Here is a 22,577-nt window from a genome sequence, read left to right on the forward strand (position 1 = left end):
GATGTCAAATACTTTTATTTAAAATTATAAAACAGAATTAGAAATGAAAGTGTCGATTGAGACTGTTTTTTGTTCATGTGCAATTGTAAAATCCTGCCGGAGCTGTTAATTTTCAAAGCCTTTTGTCCCTCCTGGCATTTTTCACAAGCAACTGTACCGTTATAGGGTTAGTGGTTAGACTGCAGGACTTGCAATAACAACGTTGTGGGTTCGAATTCTACCAAGCTAACCGCTGATTTCACAACGACTAGAATAAGTATTGTCGTCTAGTTCGTGAGTCACAATCTCTTGATTTGTGCCATACATAACCATGAATGTTAAACCAATGTTTGTAGCAGAGAGATTGCCCATTACCAGTTTGGTGGTTATTTCCCTCGTTTGGGAGTTTGCTGACGTCCCTTGACGGGAAGATTAAGACAGGTGATTTGTGAAATTTTAGTGATTTATTTTTTTTAGGTTTCTCGGAACTAGTTTGTAAATTGTCTTGTTGTGTCACCTGGAATAATGAAAATCGAAACATCTTCTTTTGCATGCTACAGCAATTTATTTGCAATTCAGTGAGTGTTTTTTTTATACAACCATGATACATGCTTTCAAAAATGTCATTCATGTAGCCTTTATTAACAAGAAGTCAAGCTGGCATTGCACTCTAATTAAAACCGTCATCAGTAAATCAAAATAAACAACACCACCAAACCCCCCCAAAAAACCCATACAAAAGAATAATCATAGAGGTCGAAAAAAAGACCTCCCGGGTACAATGAATCTTTCCACATTAAAAACATTTTCATTAATTCACGATCAACACCGACAGAATTTTTACTATGATTTACAGTTTCAAGTGAAAGTTTGTCATGTATACTTTGTACAGTATGCATATTTACAGCCAAGTTCCTTACATCATGCGTGCATTTAAAAATGTTTTAGTTAAAGGTGAGCCGGTGATTATGATAATATGTGCATTCAAAAACATTAAGTAATATTTACAATTTGAAATGCTAAATTTTCGAAAGCATTTAAGAAATTCTGAGCTTTTTACAGGAAGTTTACAAATACTATAAAAGCTGAGGTTTTAATGAGACTTGGCGGCAACTCCAGTCATTTGTGAAATTATTATACATTTGGCATTTTTCTGTTTTTACAAAAGGCTTTTTTGTGGGTTATTTACAAACACTAAAATGGACTATTTTACATACCGAATTCAGAATTTGTATATTCATCTATGTTGACTGCCTGTGTGTTGTATCAATGGCCAAATAAATAACATTAACATCCAAGGAAACCAAATTTAAAACGGACAATTTTACTTGTTTTGCGAGATGTTACTTTGATGCACACACCCACACACATTCAAAAATACTGTGAACTGTAAACAGACTTTGTTTGGAGAATCTTGTTAAAGCCTGGTACATACTTCAAGCGGAAGCGAAATGACTTTTTTTGCATCGCAAATTGAAAAAAAAGCAGGTACCATTTTTTGCAGTGAAGTATAGGCTTTACTAGGCTTAAATATAGGAGGCTGTAATGTGTTTGCTTAAGGACTTTTTTTTTTTTATTGGATCACATGGTCCTTTCATTTAATTTGCTTATTTTATTTGTGTGGTTAAAAAAAATTGTCCGCTCAGAGCTGCTTACAGTCATTGATACATGGGCATTGATGCAAGGCACGTACAGCTTTTGTCACTTTCAAAGATTGACCAATAGAGGGCAGTATAACTCCATCACGGATTGGCTTTTCCATGTAGGTTGCTCACTGATCGGCTCTTGATGTTGAATGACCTGACAGATACAAAAAAAAACAAAATTTAGTTAAAGAATATTGTAAATAATTCTTCAAGTGTTTTAAAAGAATAGGGCTTTTTAAAATTTTAAGTAGTATGAGAAAATTAAATTCTGTAGGTATGGAGTTCTCGGCTGTTCAGCTGATTTCAAACCCTTAGATCCATCCATTCTTTTCCAATGTCACTTTCCAGAAACTTTTTGAAAAGATCACAAAGTTTGTTTACTGTTTTTTCAAAGAGAAATTTATATTTGAAAAAAAAGAAAGAAAACAAAATGGCAGTGACTTGCACCACGAACAAAGACATTGAAAAAAACAGAGACTGCTAATGTTGATAGCTCAGTTGTTGGAGCGATGGCACGTTAATCTGGAGGTCACAAGTATAAATCCTGTCTAGTCAATCAACCCTAACTCAAACTTCAAAGTAAATACTTACGGTATTCTGAGTGGTGGTCGTTTGAGGCTCTCTGCTCTTTGGAGACGTATCGGACCCTTGTGGTCTGCCGGGGGTTGGTTCTCCTGGGAGGATGGCAACCTGTCCGGGAGAACAATTTTATTTCAACCTCATACTTTACTTAGGTTATTGAGCCTTTAATCAAGTACAAGGACCGACCTTCACGTACACATGGTGCAGGCTTTAATAGACTTTTCAAGCTAATAATTCACCGTTGTTTGTATTGTTACAGAAATGCTGGCTCAATTGGTTGCAAGTTGCAAGAATATTATGCAAAACTGAAACAAACAAAAACAAAAAACACCCTTGTTGTAGAGAATTGTTTACATTCAGGTGCCCAAGAAGGATTCAAATTTTTTGGTGAAAAATTCCCTCTTTCTTTAGAAACTACATTACTTCAAATGGGGTCATTTTTCTATCAATGTTTTTTAATATCAACACTTATCCAAGACCATTAAAGCCATTATACACTTTCGGTAAACAGTATTGTCCAAGTCCCACACTTCGTGTATCACAACTTATATATAAAATAACAATCCTGTGGAAATTTAGGCTCAATCGGACATCGGAGTCGGGAGAAAATAACGGGAAAACCCACTCCTGTTTTCGCGCGTTTCGCCGTGTCATGACATGTGTTTATAACAAATCCGTAATTCTCGTTAACGAGAATTTATATTGTTTTACCGTTTTCTCAAAAAGTAAAGCATTTCATGGACTAATATTTCAAGAGAAGTCTTTCACCATTACCTTCTGTAAACCCTGTAAATTATTTGTAAATCTGTGAACTTTTTTTTTTTTTTTTTTTGTACCGAAAGGGTCCAATGGCTTTAACTTGTGAAGTAATAACAAGAAGGACACATTGGCTTTCACAACTACATCTAGTAGGAATTTGGTTTATCCCAAGTAATGTAAGCTCATGTTGTATTGTTGTCGACAAACTAATTCTGCACAGCAAGATCTCTCTGTGCTGCGGTTATTATTGTGTTTAACATTGGGTTGTGTTTTTGGTAATATATTTTAAACTTACCCTCTTCCGTAATTCCTTCGTTTATTTGCAGCTGAGGCTGTCAGGGACATGTAAGCTGGTGCTGCTTTTCTCACTGAAGCTGGAATAAAACAAAATAAATCCAGTCCTTAAAAGTTTTTTCCCCACGATATATGTAATACAATTTACCTGTAGATGTTTCAGCCTCATTAGTTGTCAAGTTTTTGAGAGAAAAACAAATTGAAAATCAGATAGCCAGGGTTTCAGGAGAATCGCGTAAATCCAGTGTACCGTGCTTGAAGTAACTTTCGTCTCGCTAATATTATATACAACAAATATTTTTGTGACATTGTTTTAGTAATTTCTCAAAAACTACAGCATCTCACCGAGTAATTTTTTAAAGGGAAGCTTTCTACTATCATCTTTAAACCATGTAATTTTAATGTAAATCTGTGGATATTTGTGTTTTGTTTCGTACAAAAAAGACCTCAACCCTTTAAGAAATGACATAAAGGTTTCATTTTGATTAATTCGTGGATGGAAAAGAAACTGTATCTTCCCCTTCAATACAACCCCAAACAAGTCTTTATTATTCTATGGCCATTTGATTACTAACCTGCTGGCTGATCCGCCATTGAAGGAAGTCCAAACCGGTGAAGGGTATCGGCGTGTTTCGCCTCCTGGAATGAGAATGGCACCTCGCCAATGATGCCATGAGACTTACTGCGTCTGTGATGCAGGGGTGCGTTGCGTTTGGTGAAAGCACCCTTTCTCTGTAGACCCCTGATGATGTAGAAAAACAAAAATTCACAAAAATAAGGTGACAGTCACAAAGTGTGTTTTCTTTGGTTCAGGGTTTAGAATATACTAGCAAGCACCTGTGTTGACAGTGTTATTGTGTTTTGCTCTTGACGTAATCATGTTTTCACTTTAAAGAAGAGATTTTTGAGTCTACTGCTATCGTAGTTTGGAAATGAATGTCATTGAAATGAGATCGTACCTCTTTGTAGACTTGGAAGTAGACTGGCTCCCATTACACTGGTTCTCATTACCCATTGTGTTTGGTCTGTTCTGAAGCTGGGGTGAATTGTTCGTGATGACAGTGAAGGGAGCCCTCTGTTGGGCCTTTGCATCCAATCTCTGGGGTGTGGTTAGGATTTCGGCATATGACATCACTCGACCTGGGAATGCGAGGAGAAGAAAGACAAATTAACAAACAAGCGATTATTTAACTTTTATTTTAATAAGGGAAGGTTAAGTTTTCTTTCTTATAAATGTTTCATCTTTACCTGTGACTGGACTGATCTTCTGATTGGGTATTACGTTCTCTTGGTCAAAGGTTATCACCCGGGCAACAGGCTTCTGAGAGTCTGGACGCATGTCAGAGTTGGAAGTTCCCTCTGGCAATGTAACAGCAAGAGATGGTGATTCGTTGATCCTGTTCACTGTGTCATGATTGTTGTTGTCCAGCTGAGGTTGACCGCAAGTGGGCGGCGACGTCAGCGGAGAGATGCCCTCCATTTCAAAAGTGCCCGCAAGGTTCACTCTTAGCCCCTCTGTTTCCGTTATATCCTCACCGCTTTGGTTTGATTGTTGCTTGGTCTTGGTCACAGTCTCACCTAGCCGTCCTACAACATTCTCTTCATTTCTGACGAAGGGGACAGAACCTTCCTCCCCCACAACCTCTGATATTGACACCAGGCTGCTAGTGTTGGAAGTTACTCCAACATTTGTCGATAGTCTATTTGTTGGGATTGGGTGAAAGCTGTTGGTGTCAGATTCAGTAATGGTCCTCCTAGCTGATGTTCCAGGGGTATGCCTACTTGGCGTTGGGAGGCGGGAAGGAGGGTGTGTGTCGCCGATTTTTACAGCGGATCCCCGTTGAGCCGGTGTGCTGTTCTGTGTTGGCATGTGTGAGCCTTCAGATTGAACTGGTGTCTTCACTCTCTTAGCAGGGGTGTGGTGTCCGCCAGTACCTTCTGGAAGCATTGGTGTGTTGATTCTCTTAGCAGGGGTGCCACGGTGTCCGCCAGTACCTTCTGGACGTATTGGAGTGTTGACTCCCTTCGCAGGGGTGTGGTGTCCGATGGAACTCCGTCTTTTCTTCTTCCTTGGCGACCTTGAGGGTGCTATATCAATGAAATTACAACAAAAATTGAGCAAAATGGATGTTTAGAAAATCAAAAGAGCAAATGAATTGTGATGATTTGGGGGCTTCTGGGTAGATTGACATCTTATCTAAAATTTCAACCACAGGAGACAAAACCCTTTCAAAAAGTGTACCCCCAACGAAACATTATTTGGTATAGTTGTGAAGCCAGAGCATTTGGTTCTCTATGAGGCACTCTTTCGTGTCTTTACTGTACGCTTGGAATCTCGGAGAAATTGTTGAGAGGTTTTCAGGGAAAGATACTTCTTAAGGAGGAAATAGTGTGTAAAGTATGGGGAACATTGTTAGATACCCTCAGCCAAAATCGAGCTTGGTAAAAGTCGGAGGTCTGTGACAGAGAATTAGTCTGGCTCCTTTAATCTGATTATAAGCACTATGTTTGCACTGAAAAACACAAGGAACCAAACCAAGATGGCTCCAAAGAGTTGTACCTTTTGGAGTAGAGTCAACACATCTCATGACAGGGAGGAGTAGCAGGTAGTTCAAATCAACCCCTGCTGCGGCGGCAGAGTTGGGGTTAGAATCTGCGACCTCTGACATGCTCTGGTCAGCCCAGGCGACTTCTCGGTCTCCCTCAACTTGTTTCTGTAAGGCTTCGAAGTCTGTTGTGACGTCAGTGGTGGCGAGGCCGGAACCCTTCAGAAGGAAGTACTGCTTACGAACCATGGAAATGAGGTTGACAATCAATCTGTGATCACAAGGGAACGAAAGATTTGTTGTTGGCATGAACATTTTAACTGTATGGTGTCATCCAAACTGTTGTCATCCAAGGGTTTTGAAAAAAAGGGAAGACATCTTAACTCAAGACGAGAAGACACCAATCTTAAGAAGACAACCATTAAAAGCAGACAATTGTTCTTATGACAAACACAGTAAGCTCAGGAATTAGCAGTTTTCAACACGATCTTTATTATCTGATCGAAAATGCTTCTGCATCTCTCCTGCGCAAGGAGTGTCTTTTAGACAGACCCTTTTTCAAACCCTTTTTCTACAAGCGTATAAAGAACTTTCCATGTTTAAAAAAACTGTTTGAGAATTTTGTTTCTACCTCTCAGAGCTTTGTTGATGGCTGTCCTGATGTCTGGCAAACCTCTTCAGATGTTTAATCTGCCGTCTGCAATCCTTTAACTCAATCTCAAGATGTCTTGTCCGCAAACACTCCTGTAACACCTGAAAACATATTTTTTGGAAACAGTTAAATTTTACAGGTTGATTTTAATGCTAGTCTGCCTCGCCATATATAATCTCGGTAGTAACTGGAATAACAAAACACCCATATGCGTTTAATTTTGTTGTGTCTATTTTTCTTTGTTTTGTTTTGTTTTGAACACCCAGGAGGGCGCATTACAAGTCTTATTAATCTTCTTATCATTATTATATCTAAAATCGCCTGTACTATTTGTTCTTAAGAACATGCCATCACATTGTCTTGGGACCCATTCTGGGCCCTCAAAAGAAGTAAAGTTGACATAATATCTTTGACTCCATAACCTACTTAGGTGTTGTTCCGTGAAAGGATCTTAAGCCAGATGAAAGATTTTGCAAATATCAAAAAGCGTTTGATTCTTTGCAGTATAATGACAAGTGTAAAAAATGGCAGTTCAACCCATGTTTTGAGGAGAACTACGACTCCTGTTCTTATTAACATAAGCTCACCTCTTGAACTTTGAGCCCAGCAAGGATTTTAGCATACTTTTCAAGGTGAATTCTAAGGATTTTAACAGTGACAAAAACAAATCTCTAAGAAAATGAAAGTTTCTCAAACCTCAGAGGTCTGCCCGTCTCCTTGCTCCTCCCCTCTTATCTCCAATTGAACTTTCTCCAGCTCCGCTTCGTTGTCCTTGAATCTTGCCTCCACTGCGGGTTTCCGTTGTCGGAGTCGAGCTTGTCTGGCCTCTGACGCTGCGATGACTCTCTCAAAACGTCCCATTGTCTAGAAAACAAACATTGACAGATGGAGAACATTTATTCTTCCAAATCTTAATTTTTGTGGACAAAATTGTTTAAAATAAAATGTTCACATTTTTTTAAAAATCAGTAACATTAATTGACTATTGACCCTGTGCACGCTTGTCACACATGGCCATTGTGCCATGCTCACTATTTTGGTGGTCAATTTGTTTATGAGTAAAACGAGGTTTGTTGCTCCTTACCTTATCCCCCTGAGCAGACCCTCCATGTATTAACCTCAACCTCTCCACCATTAGATGTTTGCGACTGATCTTTATCGTCAGGTCACGATCCGACGACTCAAGCTCTAGGAGCTCCTTACGGATGCTGCCACGCTGGACGAACACCTTGTGAAGCTCTAACTGCAATCTAAAATGGTTAAGAGTCAAAGTGGACAGAATGGTTGAGAATCACAAAACAAACTTTACCACACAGGCCCCGTTTCATAGAGCTGCTTAAACAGAAAATATTGCATGGCGCATTTCTGAAAGGCAGAAATGAGCAGTCACGTACATGTCACATGGTAGTTTGGCTTGTAACCTTAATTTGGTAAGCATTAATTATGTTGTGCTTAGCTGCTTTTTTGTGCTTACCTGTGGACTTGCTCATCATTTCCATCATTACGGGGAGGAGGTTGTGGAACGCTCACTTTCAGAGCACCTGACTCGTAGCATTGAAGTTTAACCTTCAACTCAGAAACCTACAAAATCAAACATTATTTATTTAGGAATTTATTGATTTGGTGTTATCTTCCCAATAGACCCTACCAAGCAAATCTTTTATTTATATGATTTACTTGGCAATCTCAAAATAAAATACGTTGGAGAAATTTGGTTAATTCATTTGTCTCATTTGACATTTTAATTGTCTCAGAACAATTTGATTATTTGGCTCTAAGGAGGGTCAGTAAATTCTGTTTTTCATTGTCAATTAATATAATCTAATTATCACACATTCAAAATTGTTTAAACTTAAAATTGTTTGAGAAAGTAAAATTTGCTTTCGCAAATCAGCCAAAATGACCTATGGTATAAAAGCAAACAAAATTAGAAGGCCAGTTGATGTTTCAATCCTAGCAGAGTCTTCTAGAAAGACTCTTTATATTTGAAGCGTCAGGCCTTCAACTGTTTTTTTTTTTAGATAAAATTGTTTTGAAATAACAAAAGTTCTCCATACCTCCGTTCTCAATTCTTCAACGATCTGTGCATAGCGACTGATGTGTAGGTCCACACTGACCACATTCTGTTTCAGCTGTCAAAGAAAGAAAACAAACCAACAATTTGTTTATCAAACTACTTACTTTGAGGGTTGGCTCATACATCCTGCGAATGCGGAGCAAATTTTGGCGACGCAATAATGGGTTCGTCTTTTCATCTTGGTTTTAAAAGCACTACTGTGCACTCTGGTGAATTCTTAATAATGGCATTTATCCTGAAGATTGTTTGTGTACCGGTATTTTATCAAAAGTAAAAAATAAAATTAAAATGTTTTAGCGTATTGCGCAATAATTTAAGCGTATCTCGGCCTGATATAGCTTGTGTATATGGGGCAATCCCTGCAGTCAATTATAGTCATCCTTCGAACTCAGTGTACTGTTTGATCTTGTGATATCATATTTTAAGTCTACAAGACAAAAACACCGAATGAAACCACAAACAGAGACACTTCTAGTACTTACAGTGGTGCGTATGTTTTTAGCTCTGTTGGCGTATTTGAGTGTGTTGAGAGTGTCTTCATAGGTCAGACTTGACGGACTGATTGCTGCGATCATGACTGTCCGACAGTTACCCCCGAGGGAGTCCTTCAGTAACCTTGTCAGTTTGCTGTTTCGGTAGGGAATGTGCTGGCCTTTCGCCTACAAGGGAAAGGAATGAAACATGAAATTAGAAAAGTGAACAGATTTAGACATTCCTTTCTCCAGGGCCCAGTTTCATCAACCCAGTAAGCATAAAAAACTTGCTCAGCACTGGAAAAAACAGAAACTGGTTACCAGCCAAAATTCCATGGTTTACATTCTTGCAAATGGTGTCCCACACATTTTTTGCTAAGCAAAGGAATTTGTGGGCGTTTTTTTCCCCTACTGATAATAAAAAATGCGTTCAAGTGAAGTCTTATCTTACCCTTGTGGAGTCGGCTAAAGCATTAATGCAATTTCCAAGAGCCAACAGGGACCGATTAATATTAGCGCCCTCACGAAACCTCGCGCCTCTGTTTGTCGTCACGGTGGCCCTCTCTGAACCCGCCAGATCAATCAGCGACATCTTTGCGATGCGGAAGTCCGTGCTGATGTTCGCCGTACGGTCTTTTTGTCGGACGAAAACCTGGAAGACGGCGTGCGATCGCGAGGACTGGGCGTTGGCGTCGGTCGGATGCTGAGTCCGGTTTCTGTTCCCGTATTCCAACATGCGAAGTAATTCATCTGCACTTCTTGGCTGCGAAAAAAAATAAACACACCAAAGTTTTAACTTAGGAAAGGTATGCGTTTGGCAATTACTCTTAACATTAATGGCAATTTAAACTTTTGGTTAGAAACCTACAAAGGCTTTGGATAGTAAAAGCTATTTGTGAAACATTTCACTATTGAAGTTGAGTCTGAGAAGAATTACCGTCAGTAACAGTTCTCAGATGGTGTTTTCTTATTACAGATTATTCTTCGTGCAAGGAACGTAAAGTAGACATAACCACTTCGGCGATATCTCAAATACATGTCACGTTTTGAAATGCAATTTGTTATTTTTTTTTTTGTAGGCCTATGCATCTACATTTATGTTTAAAGCAATTGAACTGTTTCAAAAACCAAAGCCTTTAAACAGTATTTTTCTGAAAGAGGGAAAAAAGAAAGAGAAAAAAAAATACAGAATTCCTTCAGCAGATTAAAAGTTTTTACCTTGTGGAGGGAAAGACCGCTGACTACGACTCCTTTCTCTGGATCTTCCCGGACGGCTAGGAGACCCGATGGTGCCAGAAGGTCACGAATATTCTCATTGTAGACCTAGAAGTAAAATATAAAGAGCGACAAACTCAGGGCCTTGTTGCACAAAGCCAATTGGAGGCCACCAACTGTAGTGTATGCTACCGGACTAATTCGGCAGCAACATATGAGTAATTCTTCAAACAATGTCTGATGATCCCTAAGAAAAAATATTTAAATGTGACTGCCTTTTCTTCTTGGAGATTGCCTGCAACTGGTTGCCTGTAAATTGAAAGCCTAGTTGTTTTAAGGGTGTGACAGGGGTGTTTTTTCTTTCATTATTATCTCACAACTTTGACGACCGATTTAGTACAAACTTCCACAGGTTTGTTATTTAATGCATATGTTGAGATACACCAACTGTGAAGACTGGTCTTTGACAATTTAGTGTCCAGTGTCTTTATTGCATCATCACAAATGTTGTTATTTAGGCTTAACTGAAACCATCTCAGCTCCTTAGGAGTATGCAGCACTGGCAGCCAAATGGGTACACATTGCTACCTCAAATTAAACCCTGGAACATAAATAAAAATGTAATTCAGACAACCAAAAATTGTGGCAAATTTTAATATATCGATTAATTACCTCCAGATACGACACTGCGACATCACACAGCTTCTCATTGCTGATCTCTCCAATACGTCTGTAGAGGTCAACCATGGTTAGAAAGATGACCCCTGGGCAGTCAGGGGCCCCTAGCATGGTGAAAGTCTTACCTGCTCCGGTGGCTCCATATGCAAACACTATGTATGAATCAAAGAAAGGTTTTCAAAATACTAGTAATAAGGGAGTCTGAGCCCAAATAAGGTCAAGATTATTATAAATTGAAGGCAAATTAGTTCTGTCTGCTGAAAATACTTGGGAGTAAATAAACAACAGAAAATTACTTAGTAACACTTTGTGTTCCCCCTTTATAACAGTGGTCTGCTCGCCAAATGCCAGTTAAAAACCAGAGAGGACCAGCCATAATTCTCTCCAAGTGGTCCGGCTGGTTAATTCATCATTGTTGCAAAGCATCCCTGTTGAATATGAAATATGGACCACTGAATGGCAAGCTAACTAGGCTCGAATTCACAAAGTACTTAGATTCATCTTACAAAGATGAGTTGTCTATATTTTACTACCAGGCATGACTTGTATTGTGACATCACACATTGATTAGCAACCACGATTGATTTGCAGTTGAGATCAATCTTAGCTCTTTGTGAAATTGGGCCTTGGTTCTGCTGGCTAGTCACTGAAATGTCTACTTTTTTAATTGTCTAATATTCCCCAATTGGAATACATGTAGACTTATTCAACTTTTCTTTACAACTCACCGCTAGCATTGTACCCAGCTAGAACGTTATCAACGATGGTTTTAGTAGTGTTCTCGTACACAAACTCCTGCGTTACTCTCTCACCAAAGACGTGATCAAACGCAAACTTGATATCCTTGTTCTTCCTTCGCATGAAGTTCCTCTTAGCGACACGGCGTCCATGGAAGTAGCTGGGGAGAGATTCTTCCTGTATTTCAGAAAAAGTGATTTAGAAGTCAATGGCTGTAGAAGGTAACTTTTCAGGGCTAATCCATTGCACTTAAACTCATGTTTAGTGGATGTACAGTGCCAGTTAAGTGGGTTACACTTCGACAGTTAAGTGGGTTACACACTTTCGACACCCCTGTGTTTCGTCATCCGATTGAATTTTCCTCATCCTAAACTAAGCCTTGTTCATACTTTACACAAATGCACAAGCGAAATTTTGTGACACATTGAATCAATATGCGGTTTTTCCAAAATTGTGACCCAAGCAAATTCGCTTCACTTTCACGTGAATTATGAACAGTTGTAAACCAATGAGCACATAATGAGGGGTTTATCAAAACAGAGTTGTCAGAACGCAGCAATCATTCACAGTGCAATTCACCCAAGCAATGGGCCAAAGTTTTACTTCTACTTTTCTACACTTGGCAGAGTCCATTTCCAATTGGAATTTAAGCCAGGATGTAAACGCCAAGAAGCACTTATTTAACAGTTTATTTTCAGTGTCTTGCTCAATCAAGGACACAAGTGCCACTGCCAGTACTGAGACTTGAACCCACATTATTATGACTCGGCGTTAGCCACTAAAAGCTTTTAGTTCAGTCATGGAGTTCCTACATGGTTCAGTGTGCTCAATCGCTCAGAGTCGGAGGCTAAATCATGAGTTCCTTACTTTTGGATCAAAGACCAGAAGTTTTTCATCCAGCATTTGAACAACAGGTCGTGATCCTGATCCGTTTTCTAGTTCCACAGCATTTGGAGGTCGTATCCGAACAACCACACGGATGTTGGTACTGTTGTTCTGATCATTGTTGTTTCCTAATGATGCTGTGCCTGATGATTGTCGACGTCCACCTCGACTATTCCGTCGACGTGATGTTGACATCTTATTCTTACAACATAAACTGCAAAAAATTATAAGGTAAAAAAGTAAAGATAAAAAAGTAAAGGTTAAAATTGGTTAACATTAGATCAAAATCGTATTCGTAATAAGACAATATAGGCCTATATATTATAAATATATTTTTTACCGGTGATGGCGTCACTGACACTGTAAAATCATTCAAATGAAGTAGGCCCTAGTATTTATTTAATATTTGGTGTAACGAGATTTCAACCTTTATTCTTCTTTTTTTCAACTTGTTGTCTCTTTTCCGTTTTCGGAATCCTGTCATTTTTGTTGTTGAATCTATAGACCATAGTCCCTATGATTTGAAATTGCTGAAATTTAGTTATTGTTCTTATGAATATTAAAAATTAAATGAATGTACTTCTAGAAACTATTATTATATAAGGCTACAGTACAGGGGAGCCTTTAGTTTCTAGAAGTAAAATTAATGGTAATGACAATTTCATCCATTTTTAACCTACGCCAAAAGATTTAATAACCTGAAAAATCCTGAGTGTGTTCCACATTAAATACTGTCACTGTCAGTCAATCATAACCATTAACGTTGCTATATTCCATCATCATCCGGCGTTACGCCGTTAGCCAAGTTCCGGGTTCGTAAAAAATCAAAAACGTAAACGTTAAAATTGACCACGTCAAAAATTAACAATAATCATCTTTTTAAGGCCTGAAACTCTGAGATTTTTGGTCTAAATTATGAAAGAATTAATATTACCTTTGAAGGAATCGTTAATTCGGTTTGACTTCGACGATCTGCTTCTTGATTTCCACTTTTTATAGCACGAAAGTTTTCTCTCACATTATTTAAATGCCCACTACTTCTCGGCATTTATTTTCATTCATTCGAATATTGCCGCTGTGTCATCGTTCACTGATTGGTCATTCGTTTCATTGCTTCTTGCTGATTGGCCAAACTCTCATCACTGTCGAGCACATCAAAGTATGGAACGCCACTTGTATCATATTAAAAAGCACCGCAGTTTTGAAAGGGCGCCCTCAAGAGATCACCACTCCCACATGGCATGCATGCTGCACGGGGTTGAAAAAAGGTAAACACTTTCTTCTGATTAAACGGTGTTGAAACATGGAAACTTGTTGATTGAAATGTTAATTTGAATAAAAATGTAATTAATAGGGGAAAATGCCGTATCCTACAACCAATAATTTAAAGAAGGTTATGGTACATTCAAAACTGCCCATCAGAAATGGCTTTGCTTTGCATTTTTGTTTCTGCCATGAATTTGCATGATTTGTTGGTTTTTGCACACTCTTTAGTTTGTTATTGTTTGTTGCAATTCGCACTGTAGTAACATTTTACAGGAGTTTCCAATAGTTTGCCAGTATTTTGTGGTATTTACTGGTATTTTAAACTTTAAAGTATTTTTGGTGTATAACCTGATAACCCCGATGCGAAAAATGCCAAGTTGGTAGCGTTATCGCAACTAAAACAGCTAGCCTTATATAAAAATATATTATTAATTAATAATAACAGGCCTATTAAAATAATAGTAATACTATAGTAAACAAATTTGATGTTTTTATCAACAGCCTCTTGCTTCTTTGAGTTTCAGCCAAATGTAAACAACTACAAGCAAAACAAAGTGATAGCCTACAGGCTGGCATGAATTCTTCATTGAAGATGGGGAGAGTTTTCTTCAACCGTTGCCCTAGTACTACTAGTATGCTGCCCTCTCTGTTGACTCTCCACAGGAGGCCCCTCTCTGTGTCCGCTTCATTGTTTAACCCAAGAGGAACAAGGACAAGGATATCAAGTAGGTCTTGTATGGATCTCTGCTAGCCGCTTAGAATTTAGACCAGATTGTTTAGAAAAGTAAACAAATGCACCTACAGCAGCAATGGGCCCTTCCCTTCCCATGAAATATGTAAATTGCACATAGCGCGTGCGCACTTACATTTTGCTTGGCAAAATGAGGGAACATCGCGCTGTTTTGTACATGGCTATTGAATGCGTGATGCAGGCGCGATTGCGCGCCTGCTAAGTGAACAACTCCTGTATTGTCACAAATCCATACATTGTAAAAAAAATCAATGACGATTGTTTGTTCACTTTATTTTTCTTCTCAGAGATCCAAGACAAACAAGAAGATGAAGACAGTGAGCTTCATATTCCAGTCATGAGGGAGGAAGTCATAGCTGCGTTGTCTCCGCAACACAATCAGGTAAAAAAATATGGAAATAATTTGGTTTTTACCCCACCCAAGTTCTGCGAAACAGATCCACAGGAAAATCACTCGGGTGGGATTCAAATCCACAACCTTTGCATTTCTAGTTAATTTGTTTTTTACCCCCACACTGATGTGTATTAAGCACTGTATACTCAGTGCTTTCCCAAGTTCTGCGGAAAAATCCACATGAAAATCACTCGGGTGGGATTCAAATCTACGACCTTTGCATTTCTAGAGCAGATGTCTTATCACTAGACCATCTAGCCAGCACGATGACTGGAGGCAGTTCTTGTCTTTTATAATAAAGCCAAAAATATATTTACAAACATGAAGATCGCAAACACAGGGCTAGATAGCTCAGTTGGTCAGGCATGTAATTACATGGAGGGCACAGCCTCTGTTGCCCTAGTCTTGGCCTTGGTGCCTCTTCAAAAGTTACTCATTGACTTCTGACCTCTGCTGCCTAGGTCTTGGCAATGGTGCACCTTCAAATGTTTCACATGTTTCACATAGACATCAAGATTTTCATTTTGGAAGTGCCCTTTGCAAAATGAGAATGGCCTTGCCCTCTCAAAGATGAAATTCCAGGCCTGATTGGTGTAGAGCTGGATTCGTTGGTTCAATCCCGCTCTAGTCCATTCTTGTTCAACCCCAAGTTTAAAAAGTTCTGCAATGTGTTATCATCCCTTGCAGATCTTTGTAGATATGACCTTTGGAGCAGGTGGCCACACGAGGGCGCTTCTTAAGCAAGGCGTTGATACACAGGTGTATGGACTGGATCGAGACCCGGTTGCGTTTGATCTTGCTCAAAGAATGGCTGAGAAGTTCAAGTAAGTGTACAAGCTGGTTGGGTGTCGTATCCTGGTTTTAAAAAAATTCTCAAAAAACAGTATTTCTCGTTTTCATTTTTTGAGTTGTAGAGATCTTGAATTTCAGTGGATTTGCCTGTTGTATACTTTGTTGTTGCCATTGAGATAATTTAATTTATATTAATATCACTTGTTGCCATTGAGATAATTTAATTTATATTAATATCATTTGTAGAGGGAGACTTCACCCTCTTCTAGGTCGTTTCAGCGAGTTGGAAACACTCCTTCAAGGTGAGGGTCTTGGCCCCAACTCAGTTGATGGGATTCTTATAGACGCTGGATGCTCATCTGTTCAGTTTGATACTCCAGAGAGAGGCTTTGCACTCAGCAAAGACGGACCATTGGACATGAGAATGGGTCAAGACAGGTATGAATGTCTATCTTCTGCTAACTACTGCTAATGAACTTGCCTCTCGACCACCAGGGCCCAAATTCATAGAGCTGCTAAGCACAAAAATTTGCTTAGCATGAAATTTGTTCCTTGATTAAAACAGGATTACCAAACAAATTTCCTTTTGTTGCATATTGCTTGTTACTAGTATTCAGCTGCTGAAAATCACAGGGAAATTTGGTTTGGTTGTTTCCTGTTTTTATCAAGGCAAAAATTTCATGCTAAGCAAATTGTTGTGCTTAGCAGCTCTATAAAATTAGGCCCAGGCGTGCTCGGTGGGCTAGTGGTTCATATATCTGCTGTGTCTAGAATGTGGGGGTTGTGGGGTTTGAATCCCACCTACGAAGTTTGCCTGTGGATTTATTTGCAGGACTTGGTGTTTACGTTGCTTCTCAAAAAAACGCTGAAACTCCCCTCCCTCTAAACAAATAAATATAATAAAAAAAAATATATAAATATAAAATAGAAAAATTAAATTATCATAATGTTGGAACAGGTTGTCAGAAAAATGTCCCTGAATTGTTTTTATCAAGATGGTTTTAAAGTCTCACAAAGGAAAGTTTATGTCTCCTGAACTTATGGGTATGATTTTTTACTTTGGTGTTCTAGGTATCCGAACCAGCCAACAGCAGCCGACGTTGTAAACTCCCTCGATTCAACGACTCTTGCCAAACTCTTCAAGACATACGGTGAAGAATCCCATGCTAAAAGAATCGCGACGGCCATCGTGGAATACCGCCAGAAGTATCGTCCGATCACGACAACGATGGAACTCGCGACCGTCATCTCTTGCGCATTTAGCCACACAGAGTCTCGCATCAAAAGGGATAAGATCGGTCGATCTGCTCACGTTGCCACAAAGACCTTCCAAGGTTTGAGGATATTTGTGAATAATGAACTCAATGAGCTCAGTAGCGGCTTAGAGATGGCCGGAAAGTTTTTAAGACCTGGTGGGAAACTCGCTATTCTGTCGTTCCACTCGTTGGAAGATCGAATCGTCAAGAGGTTCTTCCAGGGTCGTGAGGTTAATGAGAAAGGAAGAAGCATCCATCAGAAGCGACAATCGAGTGGAGACATCTTGAAGAGTTCAATAACAGACGATGATGAGGAGGACGCTAGGCTTTGGGATCCTCTCAATCGGAATAAAGTCATCTTACCAAGCGAGGAAGAAATAGAAAGGAATCCAAGGTCACGATCGGCTAAACTTAGAGTTGCTGTTAAACTCGGACAATAGTCTCCACTTTCATCACCTGCATCAATAGACCTTTATCATGCTGCCACCATCTTGGTCATGTTCCCTGTATCCAATGACAATAATGGATGCTGATATTCATTGTACAAAAAGGAACCAGACTAATCTTCTTCCAGCCTCAGAATGGTCACATTGATTTAAATGGAGAAAATCAAGATGGCCGCACCATGATGAAGGTGTATTAAAGAAACTTTTGAGACGCTGGAGGCAGCAGACATAGTGGTCCTTTTTTTGCGGCTCTGAATGTGTGCTCGCATGCTCAGTATTGCGCGCGTAGGTCTGAGCACATGCAGAACTGCGAAAAAGGACCATCTAAAAGTCTCCCATTAGATTTTACTTGTGGTTTGATGTATAGCTCTGACTCAAAATAGGCAAAATTGTTAAAGGAAGGATCATAGCTATATTGGTTATTATTCCGTAAAATAAATGACCATAAAAACTTACTTGGTGAGAAGAACTGCAGCTGTTGGTAGAGTAAAGTATTTGTTAGAAAGGATTACCTTCCAAGTTAAAAGGTTTGGATAATTTTCAACCCCAAAACAGTTGGATTTGAGAAATAACAAAAACAAATCGATGACCATAAGTTTGGTTTGCGGTAACACCATGTGTGTATCTACTTGCCAGGTAGAGTTGTTCTAAGGGAACTGTTTTGCTTTATTCTACTACCGCGGAGTAGATAATCGGAGGTTCGGGAGACTTCTCAGTTCTGAAAAGAACTGTCCACCATGCAGTGCCTCAAATCCTTTATATGACCATAAGTTTATTATCCTGCAGTCCTAATGAGCTTTTCAATTCTGATGTAAATTATCATTGATGTCATTTTAATAAAGAAAACTGACTTTGTGTATCGTATTTGTTTGCTTTTTGTTTTTTTTTGGTTTTAGTTACTATAAACTTTTAATCAAGTTTTGTGTTTTAAGGGTGGGTGTCTTTTCTGGACATAATTTTTTTTTTTCGCTTGGGTGGCCGGGGCGCTGGCTGCTTTTATTCACATACCAGATGAAATTAGGTGATCAAATTTTCACATTATTTTTTTCCAAAGGAAAACAATTGATGATCTGCTGCAACCTACTGTTAAAAAAAAAAAAAGTCTATTTAACGAGTAAAATAGTTTTTTAATTAGTTTCAGAGAGAAAAATAATAGGCTTACTATTATCACAAATAATTAATAATTTGAAAATACTTAGGAGTTAGCAAGTTATTTTGAGGAATTTAGTGATAATAGAAAAGAGAAAAAAAGAGCCCCTTTAAAGTTTCTACATTCCAAACTCTCATTGTTTTGATATGTCAATGTGCGGTCATTCTATTACAACAGTGACGACATGATGACTGTTATAAATCCGATTAACCGCATGAGCTCATTCTATGAAACATTAAAACTCGACGATCAAACAGTATCGAATAAACCTCACAACGCTAACACTAGGCGAATCAGCAGTATCGATTCTACTATAGTTTTAGCGAATAATGCTCACAACTGGAGAGTCGATTGTAGTATCCACAACTGAATGGAGGAGCTACAAACGACAGAAGTTCTGTGGAAGAATGTGGTAAGAATTAAAACCATTTCCTGTCAGTTTTTAATCCCGGAAATAATATTCTTAAGAGGGTATTTTTAACACTTAGAGGAAGTACGTGATAGTTGGTAATTATAACTGCTAATTAGCTTGTTTTGTGTGAGTTATCTGACGTGAAACGTGGACGTACGAACATCTTCGTACAAAATGTAAGTTTACCGAGTAGCCATTGGCTTACTACCATAATGGGGGCGCTTGCGGCACGGCACGGTTGACAAGAACAAATCGCGGTTGTGACAGCGCACTGATTTTGCATCGCCGGTGGTGTAGTTTTTTAGATGGATTTTACCGTTTATTTAGACAAATCTTGTACACACTCTTAGAACAACAAATGTTGGTCCAAAAAATGTACTGTCTCACCGCCCACGACCTCATCACCAGTTATCATGCAACTTGATTTTTCAATCGATAATGATAAATAATTAAAGAGAATGTTTTGTTGTCTATTTAAAAAGAAGTTATCCAAAAAGAATTGTACATTCAGTCATCAATAAAATATGGCACAACAATGCTGCCAGAGTCTTCTAAAAATCACATGCAATTTTCCCCCAAAAATTATCAACAAAATGCCAAAATAATGATTAGGCCTACTAAAGAAAATATCAGGCTGTGCTTGCATTGAGATTCGCAGTGACTGTTTGGGTTTGAGGTTTTATTTATGAGTTTCACTTTCAGACTTAAATTCCCTTAAATTAGATCCTTGTAAGCCACAAATGAGAAGAAGAAAAACATTTTGGTGGAGTTAACTTTTATTCTAGAATAAGGTAGTCTGCAATGTAAATCAGAGAAAAACTAAAAAGAGTGTAACATTAGATGTTTTAGATTACTTTCCGTATCCTTGTACCCCTTTTTCACTCATTTTTACAAGAAGATATAAATTAGATACTATATTATTTTGTATCAAATGAAAATGTGGTGGCGTGATACCGAATCTTTTCCGATGTTTTTAATTGAAGTTGAATCAGCATCCTTGACTTCCTCTATGGACATCCAATCCAAAAGATTATTTATGACACTTTGTATTCCCAAGCCACCTATAAATCAAGACTTCTTGTTTAGAAAGTTTGAATCATAGTTTCCTCTGAAATAATACCTACAGCATTTCCTGAAACGCTATGACACACCGAGACTATCACAAGCAAAACAGATTAATTTAATTTTATATTTATAGGGAAAAACAAGTAGTTTTTCTGTTGCAAACTTATGCCTGATGCTTCGTTCTTGTAAGGGCAATGCGTTTTCTCTGTTTGTCAGGGCACCTCCTATGTACGCAGCTCTACCCTTTAACCTTCATTTTGGAGCAGCGCGCAGTGCACGAACATCAGTACATCAAGCCTGAGCATAAGCCGAGGTTTGACAAAGGCCCCTGGTGTCTCTGAAGACTAGGTGAGGAAGTCTTAATCTTTCCTAATTAACAACATGGTGTCCAAACATACCAAAAGACACCCAGTCACCCCTCTTGCTCAAAACCAAATGTGTCACTCCCTTATTCTGTCACTTCATTCACAAGTGAATTAATAAAGGCACTGCAGCCGATTTCACGAAACGCTAGGATTAATCCTAACTCGAGTTAGGACGAATAACCCGTCCTAACTTAGGATGGGTTCAATGCGTCCTACATATTTGGATACGGAACTGAACCCGTCCTAAGTCCTAAGATTAATCCTAAGTAAGAAAGAGTTTGGTGAAATCGACGGCTGGACACTTAAGACCCGTCTTCTCACTAGATCTCAACTTACATAAAATAACAAACCTGTGAAAACTTGGACTCAATAATTGGTTGAAATTGCGAGAGAATAATGGAAGAAAACAGCAAACACCCTCGTTGAACAAGTTGTGTGCTTTCAGCTGATGTCTCAAATTCAGAGCAAGTTTTAATGCTTTTAGAACAATTATTTTGAGTAAAACCAATAGTGTACAGTGCCTTTAAATACCATATTTATCATAAGCTTTTTTTTTTTTTTTTTTTTTATAACATCTGGCACAGGAATAATCAGCATTCCACACCTTCCTGTCAATTGTCTGTTATTTCCTCGAAACAAAAGCTTAAGAAGAAAAAAACACCATCCAAAAATGGTACCCTAGAATCACTTCCCATTTTTGAAGCCGCTGCGACGAAAATCTGACAATTAAGCATGACAAGAGTTGTACAAGAACCAGACATCTGTCAACACGTGGGCTTCTGAAAAATGACTGGCTTCTAAAATGACTAGCTTGTCCCAAGAGTTGACCTCTGTGAAAAATTACTGAGCAATTATTGAATTTACTTTGTGGGTAGTTGGTTATTAAAATGCTTCTTTTAAAGGGGTTCTAGGTAAAGTTCAGTTTTTAAATTATGAGCTCACATGATTTAGAATTTAGACAGAGTTTTCATTGAATTTTTGATGTGGAAGATGTTATTTGAAACGCAACTATTTTATCCAGAAAATAATTCAGGAAAGCAAGTTCACAAAGTCAAAGCTTATGACTGATGTTCGATGCTGTAATGGTTTTTGAATTATATTTTAAAAGTCATACCTTATTCTATACTTTGAAGACAAAATTACTTCCTTTTTTTTGAGGGAAAAGCAGTTTTTAATATGAAAAACAATTGTCGACCAGGTATACATGTATTGTATAATTTCTACTTCATGGAGTTTCATCATTACATGTGTGCCATGGAATGGAAACTAATTAAAATAGAAAATGTTACCTTCCCTTTAACGGTTGTAATTTACACCCTCAAAACTGAAATCATTTCTGCCCCTAGGCTAATTGGTGATATTTGAGGGGCCATCTGTCGGCAGGCGTCGCAGAGGAATTTTTTTCATTGATAGGGCTTAAAATCAGAAATCTAAATTTGGAAGAAATGAAACTGCATGGAGCTCAAGAGAGACATCACCAGTACAGTATGGTATTATTTTGTGGAATGAAACCAAAATATTTTCCGGATAAATTTAGGCTCCACATTGGCGTGGACGAATGCATTTATAATCGACTTCCTCTAACAAAGAAATATATTCATTTTGAGTGCGCCTTTGTGATATTTTATTGCAAATTAAAGCAATTTCAACAATGGTCTAGCACTGAATCGGATTTGTTGGTAAGTTTAACGTTTTGTTTGGCACTGATCGTCCCCAACCCATTAAAATCCACTGCATGTTTTTGTCTGATTCTTGTAGGACTGAGGACTCTACTGATACTGCTTAATGGTGGATAAGACATTTTAGTGACTCTTTGCACAATGCAGAAAGCACAGGCACAATAATAATAAATAATAATAATAAGACTTGTAATGCGCACATATCCACCCTGCTGGGTGTTCAAGGCGCAGAAAATAACTATTTCGGACGGACATCCGAACTCGCAATCCTTAAACGTGATGCCATGACCGATGACCGCTAAGCTATCACGGCACAACAATTTGTGTATTATACCATTTCCACCATTTTGGAAGAATCTGAAGAAGTTGTGTTGGTAGACACTTTTCCTTTTTTGCTCCCAAAATGTTCATGAACATACATTGTCTGACAACTCAAACAGTAGACTCTTGTAATGATCAGTCTATCCAGGTTTCTTG

The 22,577-nt window shown here is 38.5% G+C and overlaps 3 protein-coding genes across 7 annotated transcripts in view; 2 read left to right on the forward strand and 1 right to left on the reverse strand.

Annotated features, from left to right (window-relative positions):
* Positions 1-193: 193 nt before the first annotated feature.
* LOC139953595 (kinesin-like protein KIF18A) lies at positions 194-13,592 on the reverse strand. The gene is made up of 19 exons (XM_071953061.1): positions 13,459-13,592; positions 12,507-12,738; positions 11,630-11,816; positions 10,896-11,053; positions 10,227-10,331; positions 9,460-9,771; positions 9,018-9,194; positions 8,516-8,590; positions 7,933-8,039; positions 7,543-7,708; positions 7,155-7,322; positions 6,438-6,559; positions 5,821-6,077; positions 4,509-5,348; positions 4,220-4,400; positions 3,836-4,002; positions 3,262-3,340; positions 2,217-2,315; positions 194-1,779 (listed from the first exon to the last, which is right to left on the reverse strand). Exons 2-19 carry the CDS (start codon positions 12,717-12,719, stop codon positions 1,722-1,724), a joined length of 3,471 nt encoding a protein of 1,156 aa, XP_071809162.1. The 5' UTR covers positions 12,720-12,738; positions 13,459-13,592; the 3' UTR covers positions 194-1,721.
* A 145-nt stretch (positions 13,593-13,737) lies between these two features.
* LOC139953724 (12S rRNA N(4)-cytidine methyltransferase METTL15-like) lies at positions 13,738-18,280 on the forward strand. The gene is made up of 6 exons (XM_071953252.1): positions 13,738-13,792; positions 14,292-14,515; positions 14,829-14,923; positions 15,623-15,759; positions 15,974-16,165; positions 16,799-18,280. The coding sequence occupies exons 2-6, from the start codon at positions 14,365-14,367 to the stop codon at positions 17,421-17,423; spliced, it is 1,200 nt and encodes a 399-aa protein (XP_071809353.1). The 5' UTR covers positions 13,738-13,792; positions 14,292-14,364; the 3' UTR covers positions 17,424-18,280.
* A 626-nt stretch (positions 18,281-18,906) lies between these two features.
* LOC139953576 (liprin-beta-1-like) overlaps positions 18,907-22,577 on the forward strand; it is a 48,976-nt gene continuing 45,305 nt past the window's right edge. For 4 of the 5 annotated variants that reach the window (XM_071953036.1, XM_071953038.1, XM_071953039.1 and 1 more), the window contains exon 1: positions 18,907-18,991. The gene's annotated coding sequence lies outside the window, so the exon portion shown is untranslated. Of the gene's footprint in view, positions 18,992-20,271; positions 20,405-22,577 lie in introns of those variants that run through there. The other variant, XM_071953037.1, reaches the window with a different exon arrangement.

The sequence above is a fragment of the Asterias amurensis genome, chromosome 22 (genome assembly GCF_032118995.1).
Source record: "Asterias amurensis chromosome 22, ASM3211899v1".
Taxonomy (NCBI): Eukaryota; Metazoa; Echinodermata; class Asteroidea; order Forcipulatida; family Asteriidae; genus Asterias; species Asterias amurensis.

What these genes read in the sequence shown, in the direction of transcription:
- LOC139953595 (XM_071953061.1), bottom strand. Translation starts at nt 12,719, where the DNA reads ATGTCAACATCACGTCGACGGAATAGTCGAGGTGGACGTCGACAATCA. An exon ending in TTCTGGTCTTTGATCCAAAA is followed by an intron (nt 11,817 to 12,506) that starts GTAAGGAACTCA and finishes TCTGAAATACAG; the next exon opens with GAAGAATCTCTCCCCAGCTA. An exon ending in CATCAACAAAGCTCTGAGAG is followed by an intron (nt 6,078 to 6,437) that starts GTAGAAACAAAA and finishes TTGTGATCACAG; the next exon opens with ATTGATTGTCAACCTCATTT.
- LOC139953724 (XM_071953252.1), top strand. Translation starts at nt 14,365, where the DNA reads ATGAATTCTTCATTGAAGATGGGGAGAGTTTTCTTCAACCGTTGCCCT. An exon ending in AACAAGGACAAGGATATCAA is followed by an intron (nt 14,516 to 14,828) that starts GTAGGTCTTGTA and finishes TTTTCTTCTCAG; the next exon opens with AGATCCAAGACAAACAAGAA. An exon ending in AGAATGGCTGAGAAGTTCAA is followed by an intron (nt 15,760 to 15,973) that starts GTAAGTGTACAA and finishes TATCATTTGTAG; the next exon opens with AGGGAGACTTCACCCTCTTC.